Genomic DNA, 24804 nt, shown 5'->3' with positions numbered 1-24804 from the left:
TGGAAGTTACTATCATTTCATTATAATTTCATATGACTTCAAGAAATACGAGGATCTTTATGGCTGTAGTTTGGGGGAAATCTTTTACTGGATTTAGATCACTTGGGACCAATTTTAAGGCAGCAGGAGTGTTTTTGATGACATCATGATCAGAAGAGTTCAGAGCCACCCAGGATGCCTTTAAAAATAAACTTTAAATTGCCCTTTTCTTGTAATTAAGTCATTGTCCAATCAGTGAATGGGTCAGTGTCCACTGTGCAAAAATCATGCTGTGTTTTTCAAATAGACAGGTGTGCCAAAATGCATTAAAATGTGTTTTAAGGTCTACAGTACCAATCTGATTTATCGTGTTAATTCTGTTACAACATAAATCCCTTGGAAGTCACAGGGATGTGGAATGTTTATTTTTTAGCCGATACTTTTTTGACTAGGGTGATGAGATTTGACATTTTCAAGGATACTGTGACAGAAAAAGGTTAAAAAACACTGAGCTACAATGCCAATCTAAGTATTCAGACCCATTCACTTTTGTCAATCTTGTGTTGCAGCCTGATGCTACAGTCAAAATAAACATTTTAATTTTAATTTGCACAGAACACCAAGTACTATTTTGTACCAGATTCAGGCAAAGATAATAAATGTTTTGATCACTTTTATGGACTTTAACCAAATATATAGTTTTCGTCAGCTAAAACTACACCAAAAGTAAAAAGGTTAAGTGCAACTGAAGTGCAGTGTTAATTTTGATCGCACTTTTTAATTTAGTGTTAATTACAGTCTTTTGCCAAAAATATCTTTTAGTTTTAGTCATAATTTAGTCATCTAAATTGTTTAAGTTGACAAAATTTCCAAACATTTTATTCGACAAAATTTACAGTAAATTTAGTCGACTGATTGGATCTCTCCCCAACTTACCCCGCCACCACGCAGCAAAAGCAGTTGTGATTGGATCTCCCCCGCATCTCATCCCATCTTTCCAAACAGCCAAAGTAGATGTGATTGGATATATGCCTAACTTGCCCCTACTTTCTACATGGCGAAATTAGGTCTGATCGGATAAAGTCTCTCAAACATTTTCGTCTCGTTTTTATTTGTGGACTGAAGTGTCGATTAATTTCGTTTTAGTTTTTGTCTATGTGCACTTGTTTTTATTGGTTACTGTCTCGTTTTCATCAGGGGGAAAAAAGACTATCAGCAAAAACTATAACGAAAATAATTAGTCAACAAAATTAACACTGCTGAAGTGTGACTAAAATTAATGAACATTTTAATCTTAAAACTAAGACTTAAAACAGCTGTCAAAACTAAAACTGTTGAAAGGATGAGGATTAGCTCTGAGAACATGTTATTACAGGTGCTACATATGCAGAGGTTTGTGTCTGAACCAAGCTAAGGTATTCTGTGGAGCACAAACAGAATCTTGAGACAACAGAGTAAATCCAGCCAGAGTAATCATCACCATATCATTTACTAAAAAAAAAAAGGGAACAAATGAACATTAAATTTGGATTGTGTCTGAAAACGTCCAGAGAATTATCTCTCACATGTGGGTCATCATTTAATTGTCATGTTATGATTCTTTAGTCAGGGCATCAACAAAAACAGTTCAGTACAAACACAGAAGCGTCAGTTTGAATCTTCTTTACAGAAAACTACAGCTCTTCATCTCTGGAACAACATGACAATAAATGGATTTTATTTGCTCATGGACATGGACGTGTCCTGGTCAGGAGTGAAAAACAAACACCTCTGAGGATGTGCAGCCTGGTTACACCAGCAGTGACTTTACTGTTCACTTGATTTAAGAAACAAAAACTGAGGTCCACATTGAAATGTTCTTCAAGTTTAAATCTAGAGTTGTGAACACAAAATTAAAAAAAACAATCAGATTAAAACATGATCAAGGTAAAATTAAGCGTATAAATTCATTGTTTTTAAGGAACATAATCTGAACATCAATCCTAGTTCATGTCAATACTGATTCAAAGTTTGAATGGGACGTGACAACAGAACAACAGGATACTCTATGCAAAGACACTAAATGTTACAAAGAGTTTGAGGAGAGCAGATTTAGTTGGCATGGTGTGTAGTAGAGAAACACAGCTTCAGTGTGTATGGGTAAGGCCCACCTGAAACACAAAAACATTTATCTTAAAGGTAAAAGGCATGATGAAAGCTTTGAAACACACTAAAATTAAAGAATGCATTACTGGTATGTTATTATAATGACATAAAGACTCACTGGGGTTTTTCATCTGGTAATGGTTCATCATGGCAAGAGCTTCCATGGCATCGTTGATGGATTCCCACTCCAAAAGACCAGATGAACTTCGCTCACCTTTGGTGGCAAACAAATAACTCTGGATTTACATCATAGATCAAACTTTACTGAATAAATTACACGTTTAGATAAAACAACAGTGAATCTGAAATGATAAAAATATGAAAAAATGCATACTTGATCATCATTAACAATATACCAGCATGTAAATAAAATCACTCACTCTTTCCAGTGAAAAGTTTCACACTTTCTGGTTTCTTTATTCCCAGTTCATCACAGACCTGGAAGCAAGAAGGGACGCATCTTAGTAAGGGTTTCAGGTCATTTCAGAGGAATCCAAACTGCAGACAGAGCCTTCTGGATCTTCTCACCTGGTTGAAGATCTCTGTTGAGATGTCGGGCTGTGCGTTGAAGAAGTGAAGGACGTTGCTGGGATGCTGGATTCTGTTCTTGGCGGCCTGCTCCGGGGAGGTGAAACGGTTGTTGCGGGATCCATGGAAATCTTTGAAGCTGCTGGTGTTGTCCTCTAACTGGTAGCACTGTCCTGGGACGATGGCCTGCTGCTTGGACACACTGCAGAGGGAAGAGACGGGGGTCTTGAGTTTTAATGTCTGATCCTGCACTCTGCCCGGTTTTCCTTTCAAAACCATACTTAAGTTTTAAGACTGTAAAAAACTTCACTTACCAAACATTGAGTTTCTGTCCAAAAAGGAAGTTGTTGTTGAGATGAGTAATGGCTCTGTCCACAGAGTAACAGTCTCCCATCTCCACCATCGCTGCTCCAGGTTTACTCTTCATAAACTTAACCTGAACCAGGAGAAACATTCAGCTCATGAACAGCAGTAAGAGCACTAAATAACTTTTCTTTGACTGCACCTATTTTAATCTGCCTTTTTGTTCCCTTATTTGTTTTAAATATACGTATTCAACTGATAGCATTCTGAGTACTTAACCACACATACACTACCTGTCAGGTATACAGACAGTGTTGACTGTCTCTGAAGGCTAGTAATCATTATACGTAACATCATTAAAGCAGACACCCTGATCTAATCTTTTCAGTTGTACAATATGGGCTAATGTGTGGGCCTGCTGGGCTTTAAGCCCCAAGTCATTGAGGAAAAGCTTGATAGAACCCAAGTAATTGAAAATGTAACTATTACTGGCTGATTTTCTATTAAAAAATTGTAATCAATGGATTTGAATTGATGCTTCTAGCCATTGATCAACATGATCTCCGGTGTCTATGGCTGAGAAAAGCAATGCTGGAGTGTAGCTGTCTAAGATAAGTGAACTGCCGGACAAAGATTAAGCGGATCACCATTGTAAATGAAATTCAGCAGGTATGCAGCACCTTTCACTGATGGCTCATATCTGGCTAGCATCAGTCCACTCACCCGCTCCACGTTTCCGTACAGACAGAAGATGTTGAAGACCTTGTCAGCGTTGATCTTCGAGGGCTCCAGGCCATAAACCATCAGAACCGGTGAGTCAGCATGAGGGCCGTACTCTGGGGGTGGTGGTCCATATCCAGGGCCATAGCGTGTGCTACCACGACCACGCCCTCCCATACCTGGCCCCATGCGGTGGGGAGGAGGAGGGCCATAGCTGTCATCATTGTAGCCGTGATAACCTCCCTGAGGGCCACCTTAATATATGAAAAACACCAGGAGTAAAGATATTATAGGTCTTTGCTGTTCATTCTTCTGTGGGTCAGACTAATGGGTTCAAATATTTACCGTAATCTGGTGGGTGGTCTCCCAGCAGAGCAGGCTGCCTCTGGCGTTTGTTGGGGTTGGCATTAGGATCTGAAATGGAAAATAATCGTTAACTTTCAAACAGTTTCTGTGCTCCAGTTACCAAACAATCACTTCATAGTGGAACTATGTGCTAAAGAACAAGCTTGTGAACGACATGCAACAGAGAGGCCTGATGACATCTTCAGTGTTAAATCAGTCTGCAGGCTCTATTTGATAAATATACGACATAATGGAGATTTTTTAATGACTTTGCTTTCAAATATGTTTTAGAAGACCTCTGACATTAGCCATCCTAGTACAAACACACACGCACACACCTTGTGAATTGTTCCAATTGCCTTCACCATCAGCATCTGTGCAGGTACACAAATCCATATTTAAAAAGTGTACAGTTGTCAACACTGCATTAATACAATACTTAAAATTCTAGGCAATCATACTGAGCTGAGACATTCAGGAGAAAATATTCATCAGTGCTATGCGCTGTAAGCACAGTCTAAACAAGTTTTATTGACACCAGGAGAAGACAAAGGAGTAACATCAGGAGTTTAACAACATCAGGCATTACCAGTACTCTAGATTACACCGTGGAAGGTAGGTCAGCAACATTAAATGTTTGTGTTGTTGCATTTTCAAACACCTCAAATTAAACTAACCCAAGATGATGCAGCCCTGACAAAAACAGACAACCAAATCACTGAGTGCTGTAGTGTTAATGACAGGTCTACACCATTATTGTTAAAATATCAACCAGTAAAGTTTGCTCAAGGACTACAGTAGCCTGCTAGAAAAAAAAAACATCACGAAAACTGAAACGTATCTCTCACTGCAAGAAAAAACAATGTTTTTCTGTTGTTTAGAGTTATGAAACATGTTTAACTGCTGTTACAGAAATGTATGGATTTTTTTTATCCATAATCTTTAGTTATCCATCTATTTATCCAAGCGGTATTAATGATGTGAAAAACAACTGAAGGACTACAAGGACTCATACACGAAGTGAATGCAGCATAGCTGCCTTTAAAATACATTCTTTATGTCCAGCAGGGGGCAACAACACCATCAGTCTCTGAACCGGCCTACATATTCTTAGATTTATTACGGATTAATCTCTTAATTTAAGCCTCTATTTTTTAAACATGACATCTGCAAATCATACCCCTCAATGCCTTAGGGCATTATTACCTTATGAATTACATTATTTGCACAATTCTGTGGCGAATATCTTGTCCAACACCTTAGTGAACCAAAAGACAGTTTATAGAGCAAGGTTTTAATTTTAACAGTAATCAAGTGTGCTCCTTTTGCATCAGTTATATGGTATAAGCCATCATTAGTTGATGACATAGCACTTCCTTCTCTGCTGCTGAATCCTCTAAACTATTAGCCACCTTTGGTTTTGAAGTACAAGTCATTGACTGCAGACACACCAAACTGGAGTCCACAAATCAAAAGGTGACGTCATGATGACTAGGTCGACTCCTTTTATTCAGATGTGAAATAAAGCAGTCTACCTGTGGCTAAAATGTAACACTGAGATTGCATCTCTCCCATCTTCTTTCGCTCTCTCACTTTTTCAAGTAATCAGAGAAAATGTCATGGCTCCCTCTGCTCCTCACTTAAATATTAGTGGGAGCTGTTTTGGTGAGAGGGAGAGAACACACATTTGAAACTGGAACTCAAGTAGTTGGCCACCAACGACCAATGGTGACTTAAATGACAAGCATCATGGCTAATATGTGTAAAATAATAAAAATATGTATGCAATTTCTAAGAAGAAAATATACAACAAAGCCTCATTATGTAAGATTTGTAGTAGTTATACCACGATCTACAACGGGGTGGGCAACTGGCTGCCCAGGGGCCACAAGCGGCCCTGCACCTCACTTATTGTGGCCCCCATAGGTAATTTTAAATATCACTAACAATAAATGGGAAGATAACAGCAAAAACCTTCAAAATACATGGATATAGAAACTTTTCTCTGATAATCTTTGATTACTGGTATGTGTTTAGTTGGCTGACAGAAATTAGAATATATAACTGGCTGTAAATATTTCTGTAAAATTTTAAATGCATTTGATAAAAAAAAAAGTCTTCTGAATAAACACAAGACACAGTACTTGTGCCCTACAGAAAGGACTGGTGCTCAGTGAACATCTCCCAGAGATGCGTGAAAATCCCTGTTTAATGCTTGTGTTTTCTATTCACCCGGCAAAACCCTGGATCCCTGCTTTTTGCACTGTTGTGTCTGTTAGGTTACTAACCTCTACATAACTAGACAACCTCTTTGGCATGATACTAGAAAATATTCCCCCCCAATTTCAGGAGTGAGATGGTACTAAACTGGCTCAGACCAGAGAACTCCTTCTCCTTGGGAATTAGGATCCCCACTGCTCTACAGAAATACTGTTCTCCAAAAATTAATGTCGCAAGCAAAAAATAAATATGAACAAGCAACTATCATGTTCACTGCATTCAAAGAGCAGCTATTTTCTATTTGCACTAAAGTTCAAAACTATATGGGGGTATTATAAATGATCAGAACAGCAACATATTCTTCCTTTCACCTAATTATTAGTAATTACAATTGGTAAAATTAAGAATATCTGACAATTTGGCCCTTTGGCATTGACAAGAAAATTAATGTGGCACTCTTGGTAACCAAAGTTGCCCATCCCTGATCTAAAAGCACCTTTATCAGAGTTTTGCACTGGTGTTAAAGCATTAGAGTAGAGCAGCATACACTTGAGTTTAAGAAAAAAGAAATCAAGGTATAATTGCACATTTTGGGATACTTACAATGTTTTTTTAATTCTAAATTCTAATAATTTAAAAGCCTAAAACAAACTATAAAACAAACAAACAAAAAAAAACACTGCAAACCTTTTATTGTTACATTTAAGACTTTTTTGGTTAAACCTCAAGTTTAGTTCAATTGATTAATACACTTAAATTTTTTTTAACCCTGTGGATATTTAAGACATTTTAAAGCATCATCCCAGGGTACAAATGCTTCTTTTGAAGCCATTTTTGAACTGTGAACAAATGTTGAACCAGCAAAACCAATAAAAACCAGCATTAAAACCCAAATATCACTAATTCTCAGGAAAATTGCTAATTATCAATTAGGGCATGGCAATATATTGAGTCTTAAGCTATATTAATACATCTCTAAATGAAATAAAGGGTAGAACAGTAATTTTTTGCCATATGGTTTATGTTGATTAAAAAAAAAAGATGAAAAAAGATGCCAGACCAAATGTTCCACAGGAAACTGTTTAAAGATAGAGCCACAGTAATATGCTTACTGACCAGAAGATAATCTATCTGCAATGATCAGTCTTAACTGGGAATTCTTTTATCTAAGACATGTATGTATGTTTCCAGTTACTTTTTTACAAGCAGGCAGTTTACTTCTAGGGTTCTTATTTTTCTAAAGTACACGTTGATATCCAGAGACAGCACATAGGAGTGGTTATATAGAAATTACCAGGACATTAAGGAGTTAATCTGTCAACAACATGGCTGTAGTTTGTTGTTTGCTTGTGTTACTGCAGGTCTATATGATATTACATTATAAAAATACAACATTTCCAACATAAATCAACCAACATGTTTTATTTTCAGAGAAAAACCTTTAAACATCAGGTGAGATTCATTCATTTCTCTAAAGTACTTACAGCACCACACATGGAGCATGGGACACAGTGGGCAGGTAGGGGGCAGTCTTCAGCAACGATGCTACCCATCAACCTCTTGATTCCAGCCTCAACTCATTCTCCTCCTTCAGTCTTTTCCTCCTTCCTTCCTTCTTTCTTTGAATCCCCACCACCAGAGAGAAAAGTACATCCACACATCCATGCTCGGTTTTTGACTTGCTGCCGCTTTGTTTTCAAAGTTGCTATTTGAGGCTCATTTCCAGCTTACCGTGCTCTGATCACAAAGCAGGACATTTGCACCGTTTGAGAGTGGGCTGTCTGTCCACAGACACACTGAGCCAAACCTGCATCACACGGGAGGCGTTAAAGGCATCACTATGGGCCAGTGCAAAAAAAAAGGAAAAATGAAACAACGCAGAAACATAAGAACAGCACAGAGAGGAGGGAAATGGGGAAGAAGGTAAGGTAAGGAAAATACAGAACACCAGAGTCCATAAATGTAGAAAGCTTAAGAAAAAAGGGTTTAATCTGTTTGCCTCTGTGCTTGTATGCTTGAAAGGTGTTTGATGCTTGTGTCTTCGTAGGCCCCCCCATGGAATTTTCTTCTCATGTAAAAATGGACGCTCACATGGTGCTTGCTTATTTGGTTTAATGGCTGTCGGCCACTTGCAAAGTAAAAAGCATGTAGTTTGACAATAAGTCATCTGGAATATCTGCGTGACGATGTGCTGTCATGGGCGGTTCAGCTGTGTATTGCCGTGGATGTTCAGCTCGTGGTGTTTTCATGGCGTCTTTTTTGTTTACTGCCCCAGTATGTGGTGTCGTCTGTTCCCTGGTCAGGCTGAGTGTGTCTGAAAACTCCTCTGTTGGTCCCTGTGGTTGTGTTATGGCGGGCACATTCCAAGGGCTAGGAGGCGTGGCCACAACGACCACCCACATGACTCCCACCCACATCATCAATGTGTTGTGTCTCCTCGGAGCTCTGCAGATGAGATGTGCTGTACTGGTAAAGAGCTGGTGGTTGATGCTTCTATCAATCTATCAACGTGGATATGCGAGATGTCTGTTCAAGTGGCCTTGGAGTATTTCTGTCCCTCAAACTGAAATGAGTCCCATGTCAGGTGGTGGAGGTAGGGGTGATGATGGGCTTGGAATAAGGAAGTACTGAGTTGAGGTTGTGTTCCAGTATTTTGCCCCACTGTGTCCGATGTGTGCCACAGAGCAGTTTACATTAGCTGTGGCTGTGGTTGCTGTCATACTGTAGCTGTAGAAGCCACTGTGTCTGATAGAGGTTGAGGTGAGCCTGTATGAGTTTGCACAGTGAGGACACAAGGAGTACCTCTGGATGGTAAGGCAGCACAAACTTTGAGTATCAAGAAAGATGTTGACACCTGTATGAAATATACATGTTGTGGTCCTTGTTGTGTACAAAACAAACAACTGCATTATTTAACAGTGTATGTCTGGAAAGTAAATAAAACACGTCCTCTTTACATATACACAAAAGTTAAGTATTTCTTTGTACTTGATTTCTAAATCAAAGCAATATTCTACTGCTGAACACAAAGAATTCAAGGCAAATCTGTAATAATATGCATTGCACTGTTGTCTTCTCAATCAGGCTATAGCACAACATTTCAGTGACGTGATCAATACTTTTAAAGAGTAACTAAAACCCCAGACCACTCTTTTTAGCCAAAAAAAACTTCGAATATTGGTGTTTATTAGTAATACTGGGTTATTGAGGTTCAGTTATGGTCCAAATCTAAACATTTGAGAATGAAGATTTAATATTTTATGCTAGAAATATGCACGGACTGCCCTCTACTTGTTGAAACCCAGCTACTACAATGAATATTTTCCATTGGCTGATCTGGTGGCTGGTGATGCACATGGTGTCAGCTTTTGTCACCACAAGGCTAAACAGTTGCTGCCATCTTTTTCCACAACCATTAAATCCAGCAGTAGCAGCCAATAGCCTAAATTTCAGGCAGCAGTGGGTTACACCAATCAGATGTTGCTGAGTATTTGGGATTGTGGGTTGTTGCAGGTCTTTTCTCCAAGATTGCGAATAAACTGTATTTATATTAAAAACAGAATAATAAACTATGAATGTGTGTCTTCAACAGGTGCATATACCATCAGTTTACTCAGGTAGCTCACGGTCAATCTACCCCAGGTGGAAAATGGCAATATGGCAAAAAACTGAATCTGCAAAAGCAGCATAGATGGTTTGATAGTGTGGCTAATGGTAATCCCACTAAGATGGAAGTTGGGCATCCTATTTCTCCCTTCTCCCAGCCCTGTCCATAAAGCCATCAATTTCAGGAAAATGTATCTCAGCCAAAACTCTGGGATTTAGTTACTCTTTAAAAATCTGTGTTTAATCAGTCTGTCAATGAGTCTAAAGTTTTCTTAGAATTACTCACAAAATATATTTCCGAAAGTTCAATAATGTCAAGGCACCGTACGTGTGTTTGTATAGTATGTTTTGTGTTAAAGGTCCCATGAAAAAAAAGTTTGTCTCCTGGATTTTTCTCTTCTTCAGTATGAAAAACATATAGCCTATAATTTAACTAAAAAGTCATTTTTTCCTTATTGTAAAATTTGACTGTACAAAAAGAAAGGTTGATACAAAACCAAGTTTGAATTTAAAATTGTACATGTCGATGGTATTACAAAAACTAGGATTTAATTTAGAAGCAGCTCAGCATGCGGCCCCTGATGCCTCATAAAAGAGCATTAAAGTTTTGATTTTGAACTGTTTTCACCACTTGGCTAATTTAGACTGCTGTTTCAAAGCAGACAATTACACCCTAAAACTTGGGATATTCCCACATGGACCTATATGGCTAAACGTGCACTTAGATCAGATTTAACTGACCAGTCTAAAGTGGAGGAGATGCGAAGAAACAGTCAAATTCACCACAGGGTCATTTCGTCAGTGGGTATATGAAGAGAGGCTGGTTTAGCAAGTAGAGAGTGGCTAAAGTTAACAGCTAGCTCCTCCAGCCTTCATTCCTCTTTGCACGTGTTTAATATGGTTCCCCATAATTTCAGTTGAGTGGTTAGATGTAAGCATAACCCTCAACAGCCTATGTACCACTTTCTTTACATTTTCGTATTGAAAATACTGCCATACCCTACTGTCCTGCCAACTTCTTATGTACGAAAAAGAGTCAGGGGGAAAGCTATGGCAAAGAGCATACCCAATAGCAAAGAGCAGCCCTGTGTGCTTATGTGAGTTTCTTGCTATACTATGTTGTCTCATGCTTCTGCAGCACTGAACAAACACTGATTCAACAGACAGGGGCACCAGTATTCAAAATCAGTACGATTGTCTCGTAGGGCAATGACAGTGGAGCTTTTTTGGTGTTGTTGCCGATGTACAGTGAGGAAAGGGCTATTGAGTCTGCTTGTTCATGAGAGGAGCAGCCCACCGCAAACAATACAGCCCTTGGTAAAACCAGTGTTAACTATAAACTAGGGATGTAGTGATGCAACAGTTTAACAGCATCCAATATAGGCCTTGTTTACAAACATGGGCCATCAGTTACCAATGTTTATCTGTTGTATACCATCAATTTTATGCTAGCATCTGGTTTGTGTAGTTGCCAAATCAAACAACAGAGCAGGAACAGTGACCAGTAAGACAATGTCTGATCTATTTTCATCCTCAAATGTGAGAGAAAATGTTGGTTATCCTAGGAGTCTTGCCCCGAAAGCAAGGGATTAAAAACACACAGGGTTTCAATATTCAGCTAAATCACTTTAAACAATTACATACATTATAAACTACTACGAACAATGTAGGAATCCTAACATATAAACTGAGCAAATGTTATTGGAAGCCCTCTTTAATACTGTGTTTCTGCTGATGAAGCTTCTTTATTTTATCCTCTCTTTATCATTCCTTAACTTAAGAAATAATACAGCTTTAAAAATGTTGCATGGCCAACTTCAGTGGAAGTCAGTGAAATAAATTCTAAAGACTAATAGGTAAGATGTTTTTGCAGGCTTTCATTTTAAGTATACTCCTCAAATGGTTGATATCAAACCATGTACTGTGAAAACACCATTAGAGGTCAATATATAAAATGAATTGCAAACTTGTTATGTAACATCATGGGACCTTTAACTTTCAGTGTGCCTTGTAGTCACACCAAGTTACTCAGCTTGCTTGTGCATTGTCTGCTTTAAGCTTCAATAAAATCTCCACTATGTGTGAAAGAATGAGCTGTGAAGTTGTGCAGCTGTGACATGCTCTACAGGGAATGTGAACCTACAATATGTGAGGTATGGTGCGCCTATATGTGCTTCTGTGACGGGTGAATTTGGCTTCATGCATGAGCCTGCATTTGAGGTCGGCTGCCCTTGAGGTTGCTCCTCATGCCCTTACTTTGAGCCTGCTGTGTGGCGAGAAAATGCTGTGAAGGCATCGCAGGAATACTGCCTCTGAGCAGCATGGTGAACATTCATGTGTGATCAAAGGCAATACCCCCGGAGGCAGAGAACCCTGAACATCCCATACAGTGCCATGAAAGGAGGAGAGGAAGAAAAAAGGGGGAAGGAAGGAGAGGGGGCTGCAGGTTACCTTGGCCACTGAGGTTTGGGTTGGTGTAGTCCCACGTGTCCTGGTCATTCTTGAACACATTAAGGCGTGTGGGCTGTGAAGGGGATTGAGTTACAGAAATCACAACTAGTTTCCCCTCATTAACTTCTAATGCTTAGTAAATGGGTACAAAGGTTGATGAGATACAGGCGTACACTTACCTTGGCATATTCGATTTTGAGGGTGCAGCAGCCAGAATAGATGTCTGCCCCATTCAGAGATGCTTTGGCCCTCTGTGCGCTCTGCACCGAATCAAACGTAGCAGCATTGAGTTAAGGAGAGGTCTTATTACACCAAAGTATCTGAGGACCACACTACAAGGAAACATGGTTAAGTAGCATCACTAACTATAAAGGTAGCTCTACCATCTTAAAAAGGATATTCGACCATGGCCTGAACACCATTCTTTCTGAAGATGACAATCCTCTGTACTGGACCACAGTTGTTACAGATGGTGTAGAGAACATCCTGCAGAAGCACACAGATATTTTCATGTAGATCCTCTGATTTACCAATAGCATAGCACTTTTAAAAACATAAATGACTACACATTTCACATGGTTTTACTGAACAATACCCAAGTTTAAATTCCAAGACATGCACAACTGTACAATGTATATGTGAATCTATGAGAGTCCCTGCATTTGAAGGTACTGGGGGTTGTGAACTTTTCCCTTCAGCAAATGGAAAGAAAGCTTTCCTTTCTTAAAACACATACGTGATGGAGTGCAGATGGCAAAGTGATTTAAAATGGGCCCTGTGCACGCGGGCCCAGGTTGGAATCCGGCCTGTGGCCATTTCCCACTAACCTTGCAAAGCAGATGGATACGCCCCTTTCCACGTTTCTCACTGGCAAATTCATCTTGCAAAGATCCTGTCTGAACTGTTTGGGGCCAGTTAGAAAGTGACAGGACTAATCAGCGATGAGGGGCAGTACTTTCAGGCGCGGCGGAGTCGTGACGTATGCAAGCAGCAACAAGAGGCCAGTGCAATTATGGTGTAAGACATTAGTGTGGATGCTGCTAAAGCACCAGTTTTATCAGAACTTGACAACATTTCTTAGTTAAAAGAAGAACAAAGAACAGCAGTGAGTTGTTTTGTTTTCAAAAACAACGAAAATCGTGTATTGACACGTCTACAGTCGCCATGGTTAGCGTTATTCCTTGGTAGCTGCGCACGCGCACCTCGGTCATGGCTATGTCACGTGGTTTGTTGCTCTGATTGGCCCGTAAAAATGTGACAGACAGAACGTTCATCCAATCACACTCTAAGTTTTTTTTCAAATCCTCTGCCCTTTCAGATGGATTTGTGAAACACATCCATCTGGCATGTCAGGTTAATTTCCTGCATGTCTCTCCCTGATCTCTTATCCCTGTTTGCAACTCTATCCACTGTCCTCCACTATCAATAAAGGCACCAAAAGCCCAAAAATAAATCTAAAAAAACAAAAGATGTGTGATGGGATGTAGGCCTGTACTCAAAAAAAAATTAGCAACATATTGTCACACGCACCTTGCCGATACACAAAGCGATACAGATATTATGCAATCAATATGGCCATTTTTTTGGTGTTATATCCCCTTATCAACATGCATCATGCTATGTATGTATTGTATCGTGGCCTCTGTGCTGTGATACGTATTGTATTGTGAAGCTGAGGAAAAAAGAAGACCATTTAGGGTTTATTGAGCATCACACGTCTTAACAGACAAAAACACTGGAATGACAAAAACTCACAATGCATTAACAGGATTCAAAACTGTTTTGGAAATTCAAATACCAAGTGATAATCCAAATTGCTCTGTGTTGATGCACCCAATGTGTACTGAAAATAAACTTAGAACAAAAAGTAAGGAAATTTGTGTAGATTGTGGTAGATTATTTCTTTGTTGTAACAATGCGTCTTGGTAATAAATCTTATACCGTTGGAAAGCCTGTTTATTACCCTTTTAAATGATGCCACATTTGTAAGGAACATGCATTCGTTGGATGAGCAGCAGAGCTGAGTATGTGGGTTGCACCCGTGAAAAATGCGCAAAATCTTTTTTGCCAATGCCAAACAGCTTATTTTTCTGTCGCTATTGACTCTTGTTTTAAGCTTCTGGTACCCCCACAGCACCTGTGAGCATGGGCCCTGCTACAGTGGTCAGTAGAAGTCTGCTTCAAGAATTGGCATGCCACGTTTGACTGATCTGGATAGGGCCCGTTGGTTGGGCAACTTTAAGCTGGTGTTCCGCAAAACCAAGTTGTGGCATTGTTTGAAGTGAAACCTAGTACCATCTCCAAACTGAAGGCCAAGTTCCATATAATGGGGAATGTCAGAGACAGGCTTCGAAGTGGGCGTCCCAAGAAGATGACACCCCAAGAATACTGTTTTCTCACCCTGTCAGCAAGAACTCTATCCTCCAAGATGACAACACTAGCCCCCACAGAGCGGGGTTTATCAGAGACTATCTCCAGAATTTGGGAGTGGAGAGGATGGAATGGCCTGCCAGCAGTCCTGACCTTAACCCCACTGAACACTTGTGGGATCAGCTTGGGTGTGCTGTTCATGCCAGAGTGACCAACACAACCACGTTGGCTGACTTACGACAAATGCTGAAGAATGGGATGCCATCCCACAGCAGTGTGTGACCAGGCTGGCGACCAGCATGAGGAGGAGGAGCCAGGCTGCTGTGGCTGTGATTGGTTCTTCCACACGCTACTGAGGCTTCTGTTTGTTAAATGAATTAATTGTTAAATTGTCAATATGTCTTGTCTCTTCAAACTTCAATCATCCAATCCACCAAACACCAAACAAGAGTCAATGGCAGAATCCGCTGTTTGGCATTGGCAGAGAAGATTTGGCAAATTTTTCATGGGCCCAACCCACATACTCAGCTCCACTGCTCATCCCACAAATGCACGATCCTTAAAAGTGTGGCGCCATTTAAAAGGGTAATAAACAGACTTTCCAACAGTCTAAAATTTATTGCCAAGAAGCATCGTTACAACAAAGAAATAATGTACCAAACACAAATTTCCTTACTTTTTGTTTTAAGTTTATTTTAGGCCTGAATGTGCAGACTGCATATTAAGGTGGTATGTGATGCCTTTATCTGGACTGGATTGGTTGTGCAGACACAACCCATGTTGGCACAAATTAGCGACCAACCCATCAAGTGACATGATCTGTGAGAGAGGCACCACTAGCCTCTTAGCTAATGGCTAATTTGCCTCTATTTACTTGTAATGCAAGCAGCTTCACTGCTAACCACATGGAGGATACTAAGCCATGGTATAAGAGCCATGGGAATAACATATGGGCTGTTTCTTGCCTAACAGGCAGGCAAGTGAGTTCTGATATCAGGTTGTAACTGAAAACTTATTGTTAATGCACAGTAGGGATGCACTTAAAGTGCAGTCACTGGAAATCAAATGCACAAAACGGATTGCTAATTAGTGATAATGCATTGTCTAAGCAACCCTGGATATACTATTTCACTGACGCATGTAAAACAGCAGCTCTATCAAAACATAGCTTTCAGGAAGTTGTAAGGGTCCCTTCATTGTAATCAAGTTTTAATAATGGCATCCAAGTTTTAAATAACAGGGTTTTATATGCATTTACCTGAGTAATTACAAAAGTTAAATTTATAGTAATATACAAATGAATCCACTTCAATCACTGCTTCAATCAGGGTAATGCCATTACAGCCTGCAATGTTCATATTTCCGTCACATTACCGTGGTGATAGGGTAGATGGGGTTGATGATGGTGAGCAGCAGCACATTGTTGACGCTCCGGGTGTCATCAGAGTCTCCAGGCCTGGAGATCTTCTGGCTGGTGGAGTAATTGATGAAGGCAGGGTGTCCTGCTATGTAAACCTGGTTCTCTGCTGCGTAGTTTACAGCATTACAGGAGCCGTTCATGTCCTCGTACTCAACCAGCGCTTGGCGCTTCTTTGGCATCATGACCACGTAACTGTAGATAAATATTCAAAGAAAAATATACTGTTTTCAAATCATGATCTCAATCCATTTTAAACCATTACAGGCAACTTAGATGAACTTGCTATTGAGGTAGACGGTTAATCAATTCATTAAATCTCTGAACACTGACTGAATAAAGTAGTCGAGGAAGACACTTGCAATGCTATGCAAACAGCTAAATTTTTCACAACAATTTTACATGGACTTTTCCCTGCCAGGTACCAGTGTTAATTTTGGCAGCTATTTTTAATTTCAGTTTCAGTCTTTGGATCACGTCTTTTAGTTTTAGTCACATTTTAGTCATTTCTACCCTTTTTAGTTTTAGCTAATGAAAACTCAAAAACATTTAAGTCTAGTTTTAGTCATCTTGATGAAAACTAAATTACTTTTTGTTAGTTTTTGTCATCACAAAAACTAACAACAAACTCACACAAACTAACTATTTGTGAGTACAACAGGAGAGGTTCAAGGAACTTTCACTGATCTATCATGAACAAGTTGAAAGGTTGTGATGATATAGCTTATGTGCTGCAAACACTGGATATTCTTTCAACAGTTCCTCAAACTCTATCCGCTTACCCATATGAAATTACCGCTCGTTTGTGAATATATCCTCTTATGCTTATCATTGATTTAACTGTACAAATGGTCATCATATAGTCATCTTGTGAATAACAAACCACAACCAAAGCCCTCTGGTATCCAGGATAGAAATGAAACCATGTCTTTAGAATCCTCCCATCAAATTAAACTAACTTCTGTCATGAAATAGCCAAGGGACAAAAGCCAAAATAAACCAAACTTAGGCTTTAAAATGAAAGCTCATGCAATGGATGATGTCAGGGTGGTTATATCCATTTATAAAATGTACAGTTTGGCTGGCATTCTATGTTGCTCAGCATGTCTGATTAGGGTTCTTCACATATATATCAGTATTAGCATTTTCCTTTTCTGATAAGTGCTGATATTAGACTTTTTCAGTCGATCAGAATTTTGCAGAAATGAAATACAGTCGCCTTAAAAGTACTTTTCAATGCTCATGATGTTACAAAATAAGAACATAATAGAGATGTGCATTACAAGTTAAATCCCAGGCAAAGTTCTATTCAAAAGTTACATGCAGTAATTTGAATTTTATTTGACTTGGAAATTATTTAAATAAAATTTACATTATGACTAGTTGACCAGGATGAACACACGTAACAGAAATAACTGTGAATGGGAAAACAGATTTAGAATTGTGATCTTTGAACTTGTCGAGATAAATTGCTCCTTAAGTCAAGAGATGGTAAGTTCGTTTTTTAGCATCTCTGAAGTCTGTAAGACTTCAGCTGTGCCATCTGACACTGTTACTTTCTTCTCTGTCTTATCTTGTTATGCTGGTTAACGACCAGCTGTTGGATGTGGTAGAGCCACTGTCTCGTGAAAGTCTCTTGAAAATTACATTCAGGTGTCAGTAAAAACATCATGAATGGATTCAATCAATTATGTTTGATTTAACATCAAGTATAATTTTTATGGTATTTTGTCTGGATTTAACTTGAAATGTGACTTAGTAATGCTGTTATTTGATGTTTTTATCTTTGGAATTCCAAACACAACAAATGAATTTAAATTCTTTGTATTAATAAAGATACCATAAACCTTAAAATGTGAGAAAATGCATCTCTAAGATGATATCAAAGAAGCTCTACAGCAGGAGTGTCAGTGCCGTTCTGCAATGGGGGGTTGATCTCGCCCCACCTCTGATCTGAATCGAGAGGTAGTATCAGAGCTGTAACAGAATATTTCGCAATGAATGTGAAAGGACGCCACGGCATTCTGAAACGGCGAGTGTGCGCTGCTGTCTCCATAAACGGGAGATTTAACAACCAGCGCGGTTTAATCGAGCGGCATTTCATCGGAGAAAATAACAGGGGGATTAAAAAAAAAGAATAATGTGGATTAACCGGAGAGACTGCGAGGTTAGAGAGCTGATCAAACTCTGTACAGGAGAGGAGAGAGCAGACATCTCTGCTCACAGCGGCGTCTGAAAAGTTCCATGATGTGTTCAACTGAGCTCGGTACTCTGAAGTTTTCGAACTCCAACATAAATATGTGCACTGTGACAATGCTTAAAGTCAGACCTCCAACTCAGAAACATGGAGGGAAAAAGTCTATTGGTTCTAATCGATCAAAATGAATGTTCTTGTTATTTTCCCCATATTTTATTTAGAAAATACAAAGTTTTGAACCAAGAAATCCAGAGTTTGGAGTTTCATTGAAAGCAGCAGCTCGGGCAGCGGCTGCCATCTGATTACGGGACGCTGGGCTGTGTGTAAGCTCCAGCGTGAGCGGCTCTGTTATACCTTTGTGTGAATTGTTTGTTGCGGAACAGATACGGGCATTCCTTTTCGCCTTCATTGTGGAATCTCTGTGTAAAAACGGCTTATGATCGACTTACTGATTGTACTTTGTTTACATGTCATGCACAAAAAGTCCCAAACCCTCATGAATTTATAAAACACCAGAAATACCATTGCAGGGTTTAAAAATTCCATCCATTACGAGCAGTTACAAAGTTACATGATCTTTTCCCAGCTCAGTAATAAATACATTCTGCCTTTCCTCCCAGGCAGATAAAAATGTTATTTGTTGAAGCCTCAAGGTTGTAAGTTTTCTTCAGAAGACAATATGTTTGTAGTTGGTTTAACCAGAATACCAACAGACATTTTTTGTCTGTACATAATAAACCGCACTATTCATGTCCTGAATGTGACATAGCAACTTATTTTGAGAAATGAATTACATATTTTTGCATAAAGCACACATTTTAACTCACTGACCCTGGGATTACAATGAAAGGTCTCCCAATTGAAGAGTCTCTGATCAGACATCTTTACTGCCATCCAATATCTCCACCTACAGCCATGGCTGATGTGAATTTATGCACTCCCAAGAGGACAAAAAGCCCTGTTATGTATAGAATTACAACTTCGGTGTTCCTGGAACCCCAAAATACCAGAGGCATAGTCAGACACTAGACACACATTAATTGTTGTGTGTTCAGCTGTGCTTAAGTTTGAAATCGAAGATCACCACAGTATTTAACTTCATTTTAAAACTGATCCAAGGGCTCTACCAGCTGACTGTGAGAGAACGCTCACCGCTTTTTTAAAATGTCATGAGTTCATCCAATGTCAAGCCAAGGTATTTATACTGATCACCATATGATACCACCAGCTAACTTAAGTACAAACAAGCTCCTTGGTTAAGATTTTTTCCTAAAATGTACTATTTGTGTTTCATCTTGATTTTCCAGAAGTCTCCATTTCCAGCACCATTCTACAAAAATGTTCAACATTATCTGTAGATCTACAATGCTTGGATATACCATTTCAAACGTTTTGAATGATCTTTGTTTTATTGAGAGCATCTTGCAACTCCCAACAAACACCACCACTCATTGTCTCATGACCCCTACTTAAAGAACCATTGTTTTCAACATATTTTTCACACCAGCTGATTTCTATCAAACCATCCATTTTCTACACCGCTCATCCCGTTCGGGGTCGCGGGGGCCGGAGCCTATCCCAGCTGTCATTGGTCGAGAGGCGGGGTAGTCAATGGCAGGCTCACATATTGAGACAAACAACCAGGTAAGCTCCCACTCACACCTACAGCCAATTTAGAGTCACCGATTAACCTAACAAGCATGTCTTTGGTGGTGAGAGGAAGCCGGGGTACCGGAGAGAACCCACGCCTGGATGGGGATAACATCCAAACTCCACACCCACGCCCTGACCCCTAACCGCCGTAAAAACCCCAGATAATTTCTCAGGAAGTTACTGGTCCATAGTGCTGCTTCATAAAGTTGTATACATGGAAATTGCCCCATATGGGACAGTGGAAATAATACTAGACACGAGCAATCAACCACAGGAGGCAGAAAGTTTTACTTTCTAGATTTTCTAGATTGATAACATTACTGTGTTGATATGGTATTGTATGCACTGTCTGTGTTTGTCTATGTGAACAAATCTAGATCCATGGAGACTGTATGAGGGGAGTTACGGGACATCACAAAAACAGAGGATACATATCTGACGGACAGTATATTAATTAATGAGCTCCGTTTTTACCTGATAGCCCCAAACTCCTGCAGGGCCTCCACCAGGTCTGCCTCCATAATACCGTCAACCAGGCCCCTGATGTGTACCACCGGGGAAGGCAGCGGTTTATGAGGGTCATCGTAGCTCTCCTAGAACACAAACATGATGTTTACAGATCATAATAAACGTCTGGGTTCAGCTCCAGTCTATAAGCTTTACTTTAAAACCGTTAATGTTTCATATTTGCGTTACTAACGTCACTAACGTTCAGGTCAAACGCTTGCATGGATAAACGTCGAATATTCACAAGAATATTCGCCATAAAGGTACATTATTAATATATTTTCAACTAAATCTGCAAACACCAGTTATATTCTTTAACTGTTAATTAAAATAAGAACCAGAACCCCCATGGATGTTGTTAGCTGAAGCTAACGTTAACCGAGTTGGCGTTAACGATAACAGGTTTGCGTCGGTTAGCTACCTGGCTCTTCTCTCCAACAAAAGAAAGTTTTACATATTTTTACACCATAAAACTCAAACGTTAACGTATATGAAGAAACACGCACCGTTGTCATTCCTCCGTCTTCGGTTTTCTGTCTTTTCGTTGCTCTGCCGCCTTCTCCGTAGTACCTGCCCGCAGCAGCAGCCATGTTGTCCTGTCCCCAGTGCCGGCCTACTGCTGCTTTCAGAGTGTATGGGAAAAGGGAGCACTTACACTGACCGGGTGAAAATCTATAGCATAAAATCAACCGTTATTTGTCGATAGGAGGCAGTTCCTGGCTTTAAATGCATAATTATTAAATAGTCCACATTCAGATGCTGTCCCCAAGCAGCATCTTATTTCCCAGATGGAATACTGATTAAAATAATTGCATATTTTGAAGATATGACTGCGTTTGTTTGGGGTGTCAACGCTGTGAGCACAGCAGACCTTTCCTCAAACTGAAAATCAGTATTTTTCAATTATAGTTATAATGATGACGTGGTAACTATTTTATTTTTTACAACAACGGCAAAGATAGCTTAAATATTTTTGGATTTCCCATGGCTTTTAATGCAACCGCAAAGCGTCACCGGCTACATCTTTCATTGGTGGAGTCCCCCCTGTCAATCACTGATAGTATCCTATCGTTCCAGGGAGGAGTCGGGGCTAGCAATGGGTCATTGATTTTGAATAGCGGTGGATCTGTAATACTTTATAACTGTGGCTTATAAAATCTATGAAAACTTTCTCATTTGAAAACAGCAGCTTTTTAACCTGACCTTGTTTCTCTGCCAGAACTGAATAGTATGATTTATATGCATTTTGAGAAAAAAATGAATTACCAAGAAAATGTTAATTCACATTTTTGTGACTAAAGATAAATGTTCATATAACTTTATCTATACACTAAACTCCAGAAAGACTAGGCTGCATCAAGGCCCTGGACAGAACGGAGAAGCCCAACGTAATGAAAAGAGACACAATTAAAATTAAAATGTATTTTATGACAACTTGCAATAAATTACAATACATTTCTCTTCATATCAGATCAAATACATTCAAATACAAATACATTGAATTACACCATTGATAAATAACATATAAGACAGCTGAGGTGAATGAATCACTTTCAAATAGTCACACCTACTGGCAGATTCTAGGTACAATCAAATTTTCATTGTTTTCAGTTAAATGATGGGTCCATGTAGTGCCTTCCTGATCAACACTTACTGACACTTTGGTGAGATTATTTCAGTGGGTGCTTTGGAATAAAAAATAAACACTGCTTGACGGAGATCAGTTTATTCATTTAAAAATAAAGTTAGTTTTTAATAACAGCCTGAAGAAAATACTTCCTACTGATCATTGGCCTAAAACTCAAACACTTCCAGTTCATCTATTTATTTAAATCTGTGCACATAAATAGTAAACTTTGTTTTCTTTTGTGTGATTGACTTTATTATGATATAGTGCTTTCTTAAAAGAATCTAACTTTAAAAACAGACAATTTGGGAGCAGATTCCCCAGGACTAGCTGCGAACATGGAGATTTTAGAAAAACCAACAGAGATAAAGCACATGATCACATAGAAAATTGAAAAAGTTATTTTGCAGTTCTTTGCTTGCACCTAAAGTACACACAGGAAATACACCTGCTGCTCTCTGCAAACGAAAAAAAAAAAATCGAAGCTTTAATTGTCAAACCAAGTGGCAAAAGTGAAAATATTGATATTTACCCTGTAATCCTTTAGAGATAAAAACATTATGGAAGCATAGCATCAATTATAGGGACAAAGGTGGCAGCTCAGCTGACAGCCCATGCCTTACATCCCGTCTACAGCTGACCTACAGCCTGATTTATACCTCCGTGACAAATCTACGCGGTGGGTGGTCTATGCCATCATGAACACTACAGGCTTTTGTGTTTGTGTGTCTGCATGAATCTGCAATGTTCCACCTAAGTGCTAGTCAGCACTGAGTAGCTGTCTTTAAAGCAACAGAATAAACAGCCAAAAACAGGATACGTGTAGCCAGGAGGGGAGCAAAGGGCCATGTTTGTGCATGATTGTATGAGTATGTGGAGCTCCAGCTGTGCTGTACTTTCTCAGCATCTCAAAATGCCAAAACACTGTGAATTGACGAGGAAAAATATCACACTATGATAGAATAAGTATGAATGCCTCAATGCCAGCAGAGCCAAAGCTCTAAGTTACAGCTCTGTAGCAGAAAAGTGCCATGAAAACATCTAGAGACTGCTGTCCCCCAGTGCTAACCAGCAGACCAATCACAGGGCTTGTGGTCTATGTTATGTTGATGCAGAGTTTTATTTTTGAGGGGGTTTATGTCAGGCTACTTCAGAGTTTCCATAAGCCAGCATTTCCCTGTCTTATCTTGGGGAACCAGCTTTGTTATCCAGGAAAAGTGGACTGTTAAGTTGAAATCTTGAGAAAAAGACTGAAATTTACAACCTATCACGAGAACAGCTAACAAATGTAGATTTGTTCTGTATGTCCACTTGTGGGATTTTTACATCGTAAACTTTTTGCTGCATATTTTTTTCCTGCTGTTGATTTGTGACCCACTAGAGACAGCTTCCCAGAAACCCAAATGGGATAAGCAGTGTAGAAATGGATGGATGGAAACAGCTTCACGACCCGGTCTGGATCCTGACCCACCAGTTGAGAACCACTGACCTAGAAGACATATTGTCAGAATCCTTTAATATAAACTCAAAGTAATTTTACTACGATCCACTGCATGTTTAGTGCTGGGGTTGTTTCTCCATGTAGGCTTCACATGACTATCTAAATAGTGAATATTTATGTGATCAACGTGGATGATGTCAGAGCTCTCAGAGAGACTTTAGAGCCACTGAAAACTATGCAGGGAAATTGGTGGGATGGAGGGATTTTTAATTTGCCCTCGCTGCAGGTAATAAAGAAGCCACAACAAAGGGAACTGTAGATATGAACACTGATGCAGCAGGCGGGACGAGGCCTGGGACAAGAAGAGAGCTGTAGTGGACTTCAATGAGTGGGTAAATCTACCTCTGACCAATTCTCAGATGAAGTGGAACACAGAATCACATCATAAGATAAGATATTCCTTTATTAGTCCCACAAGGGGAAATTTAGAAAGGCTTGGAGGTTACAATTGAGATCATCTGTTTTTGAGGACTTAAATGGGACAACTGACGGAAATGACTTAATGCTGAGTTTTAAGGTTGTGTCTAGCGAACAAAGCTCTCGTTAGTTATCTGTTTGGATGATTTGTTGGTGTTTTCAGAGGATGGTAATTGGCTGTTGCAAGCTGGTAAGTTACAGTAGCAGCTAATGTGTTAATGGGCTAACAGAGCTAAGGTGAAGCTAAGTGCTGTTGTTTTTTTTCCTTAAATGTAAGCATATATTTTGCAACTGACTTTATGTGCGTAAGGAACAGTTCACAATTTCATTGTTTGTTTAAAGGACTTACAAAAAGAAAAAGAAAAGGATGTCTTTCTCAGTCATTTCCAACGTCTGTTCATAAGTAATATGTGCCAAGAAGGCTATGATAACAGAATAACAATTACTGTCAGCTCAGCTTCTACCGTTTTGGCCTTGGGTCAGGTTCAAAAAGAAAAATGTGTCCCCAGTCCAGACATGAAGCTGTATCTCAGTGTTTCTGTTTTTATGTTTTATCGTGGTTAAATGCATGCTATTAGTCACATATGGCCAGCTAAAGCAAATGTACAGTAGTTGTTCTAAATGGCCAGAATTCTTAAGGACTGCCGGTCAATTTGCCCAGAGACAAAAACGTTCAGCAGAAGTATAAATCAGGCTTTCATAAAAGCTTATTTTCAACCTGAAAATACTTTAATAATTGTTTAATCTGAGAGTCAGTCAGTAGTAAAGGAATACCTAAAGGCATAATGAGCTGACAGAAGTGATAGCACCAAGCCCCT

At 39.4% G+C, this 24804-nt stretch overlaps 1 protein-coding gene across 2 annotated transcripts; it reads right to left on the bottom strand.

Annotated features, from left to right (window-relative positions):
• Positions 1–1449: 1449 nt before the first annotated feature.
• Positions 1450–21064, bottom strand: hnrnpl (heterogeneous nuclear ribonucleoprotein L). 2 transcript variants are annotated; one of them, XM_041801028.1, is made up of 14 exons: positions 20948–21064; positions 20409–20527; positions 16042–16279; positions 12698–12783; positions 12477–12573; positions 12298–12370; positions 4359–4394; positions 4021–4089; positions 3679–3929; positions 2967–3088; positions 2653–2854; positions 2505–2562; positions 2243–2338; positions 1450–2129 (listed from the first exon to the last, which is right to left on the bottom strand). In XM_041801028.1, exons 1-14 carry the CDS (start codon positions 21029–21031, stop codon positions 2071–2073), a joined length of 1590 nt encoding a protein of 529 aa, XP_041656962.1. In that variant the 5' UTR covers positions 21032–21064; the 3' UTR covers positions 1450–2070. The 2 variants fall into 2 exon arrangements, with proteins under 2 accessions (XP_041656962.1, XP_041656964.1); XM_041801030.1 differs by lacking the exon at positions 4359–4394.
• Between the last annotated feature and the right edge of the window lie 3740 nt (positions 21065–24804).

Source organism: Cheilinus undulatus, linkage group 12, assembly GCF_018320785.1.
Source record: "Cheilinus undulatus linkage group 12, ASM1832078v1, whole genome shotgun sequence".
NCBI classification, from domain to species: Eukaryota; Metazoa; Chordata; class Actinopteri; order Labriformes; family Labridae; genus Cheilinus; species Cheilinus undulatus.
The sequence above is the reverse complement of the archived record's forward strand: the minus strand, read 5'-3'. Positions and strand labels throughout refer to the sequence as shown.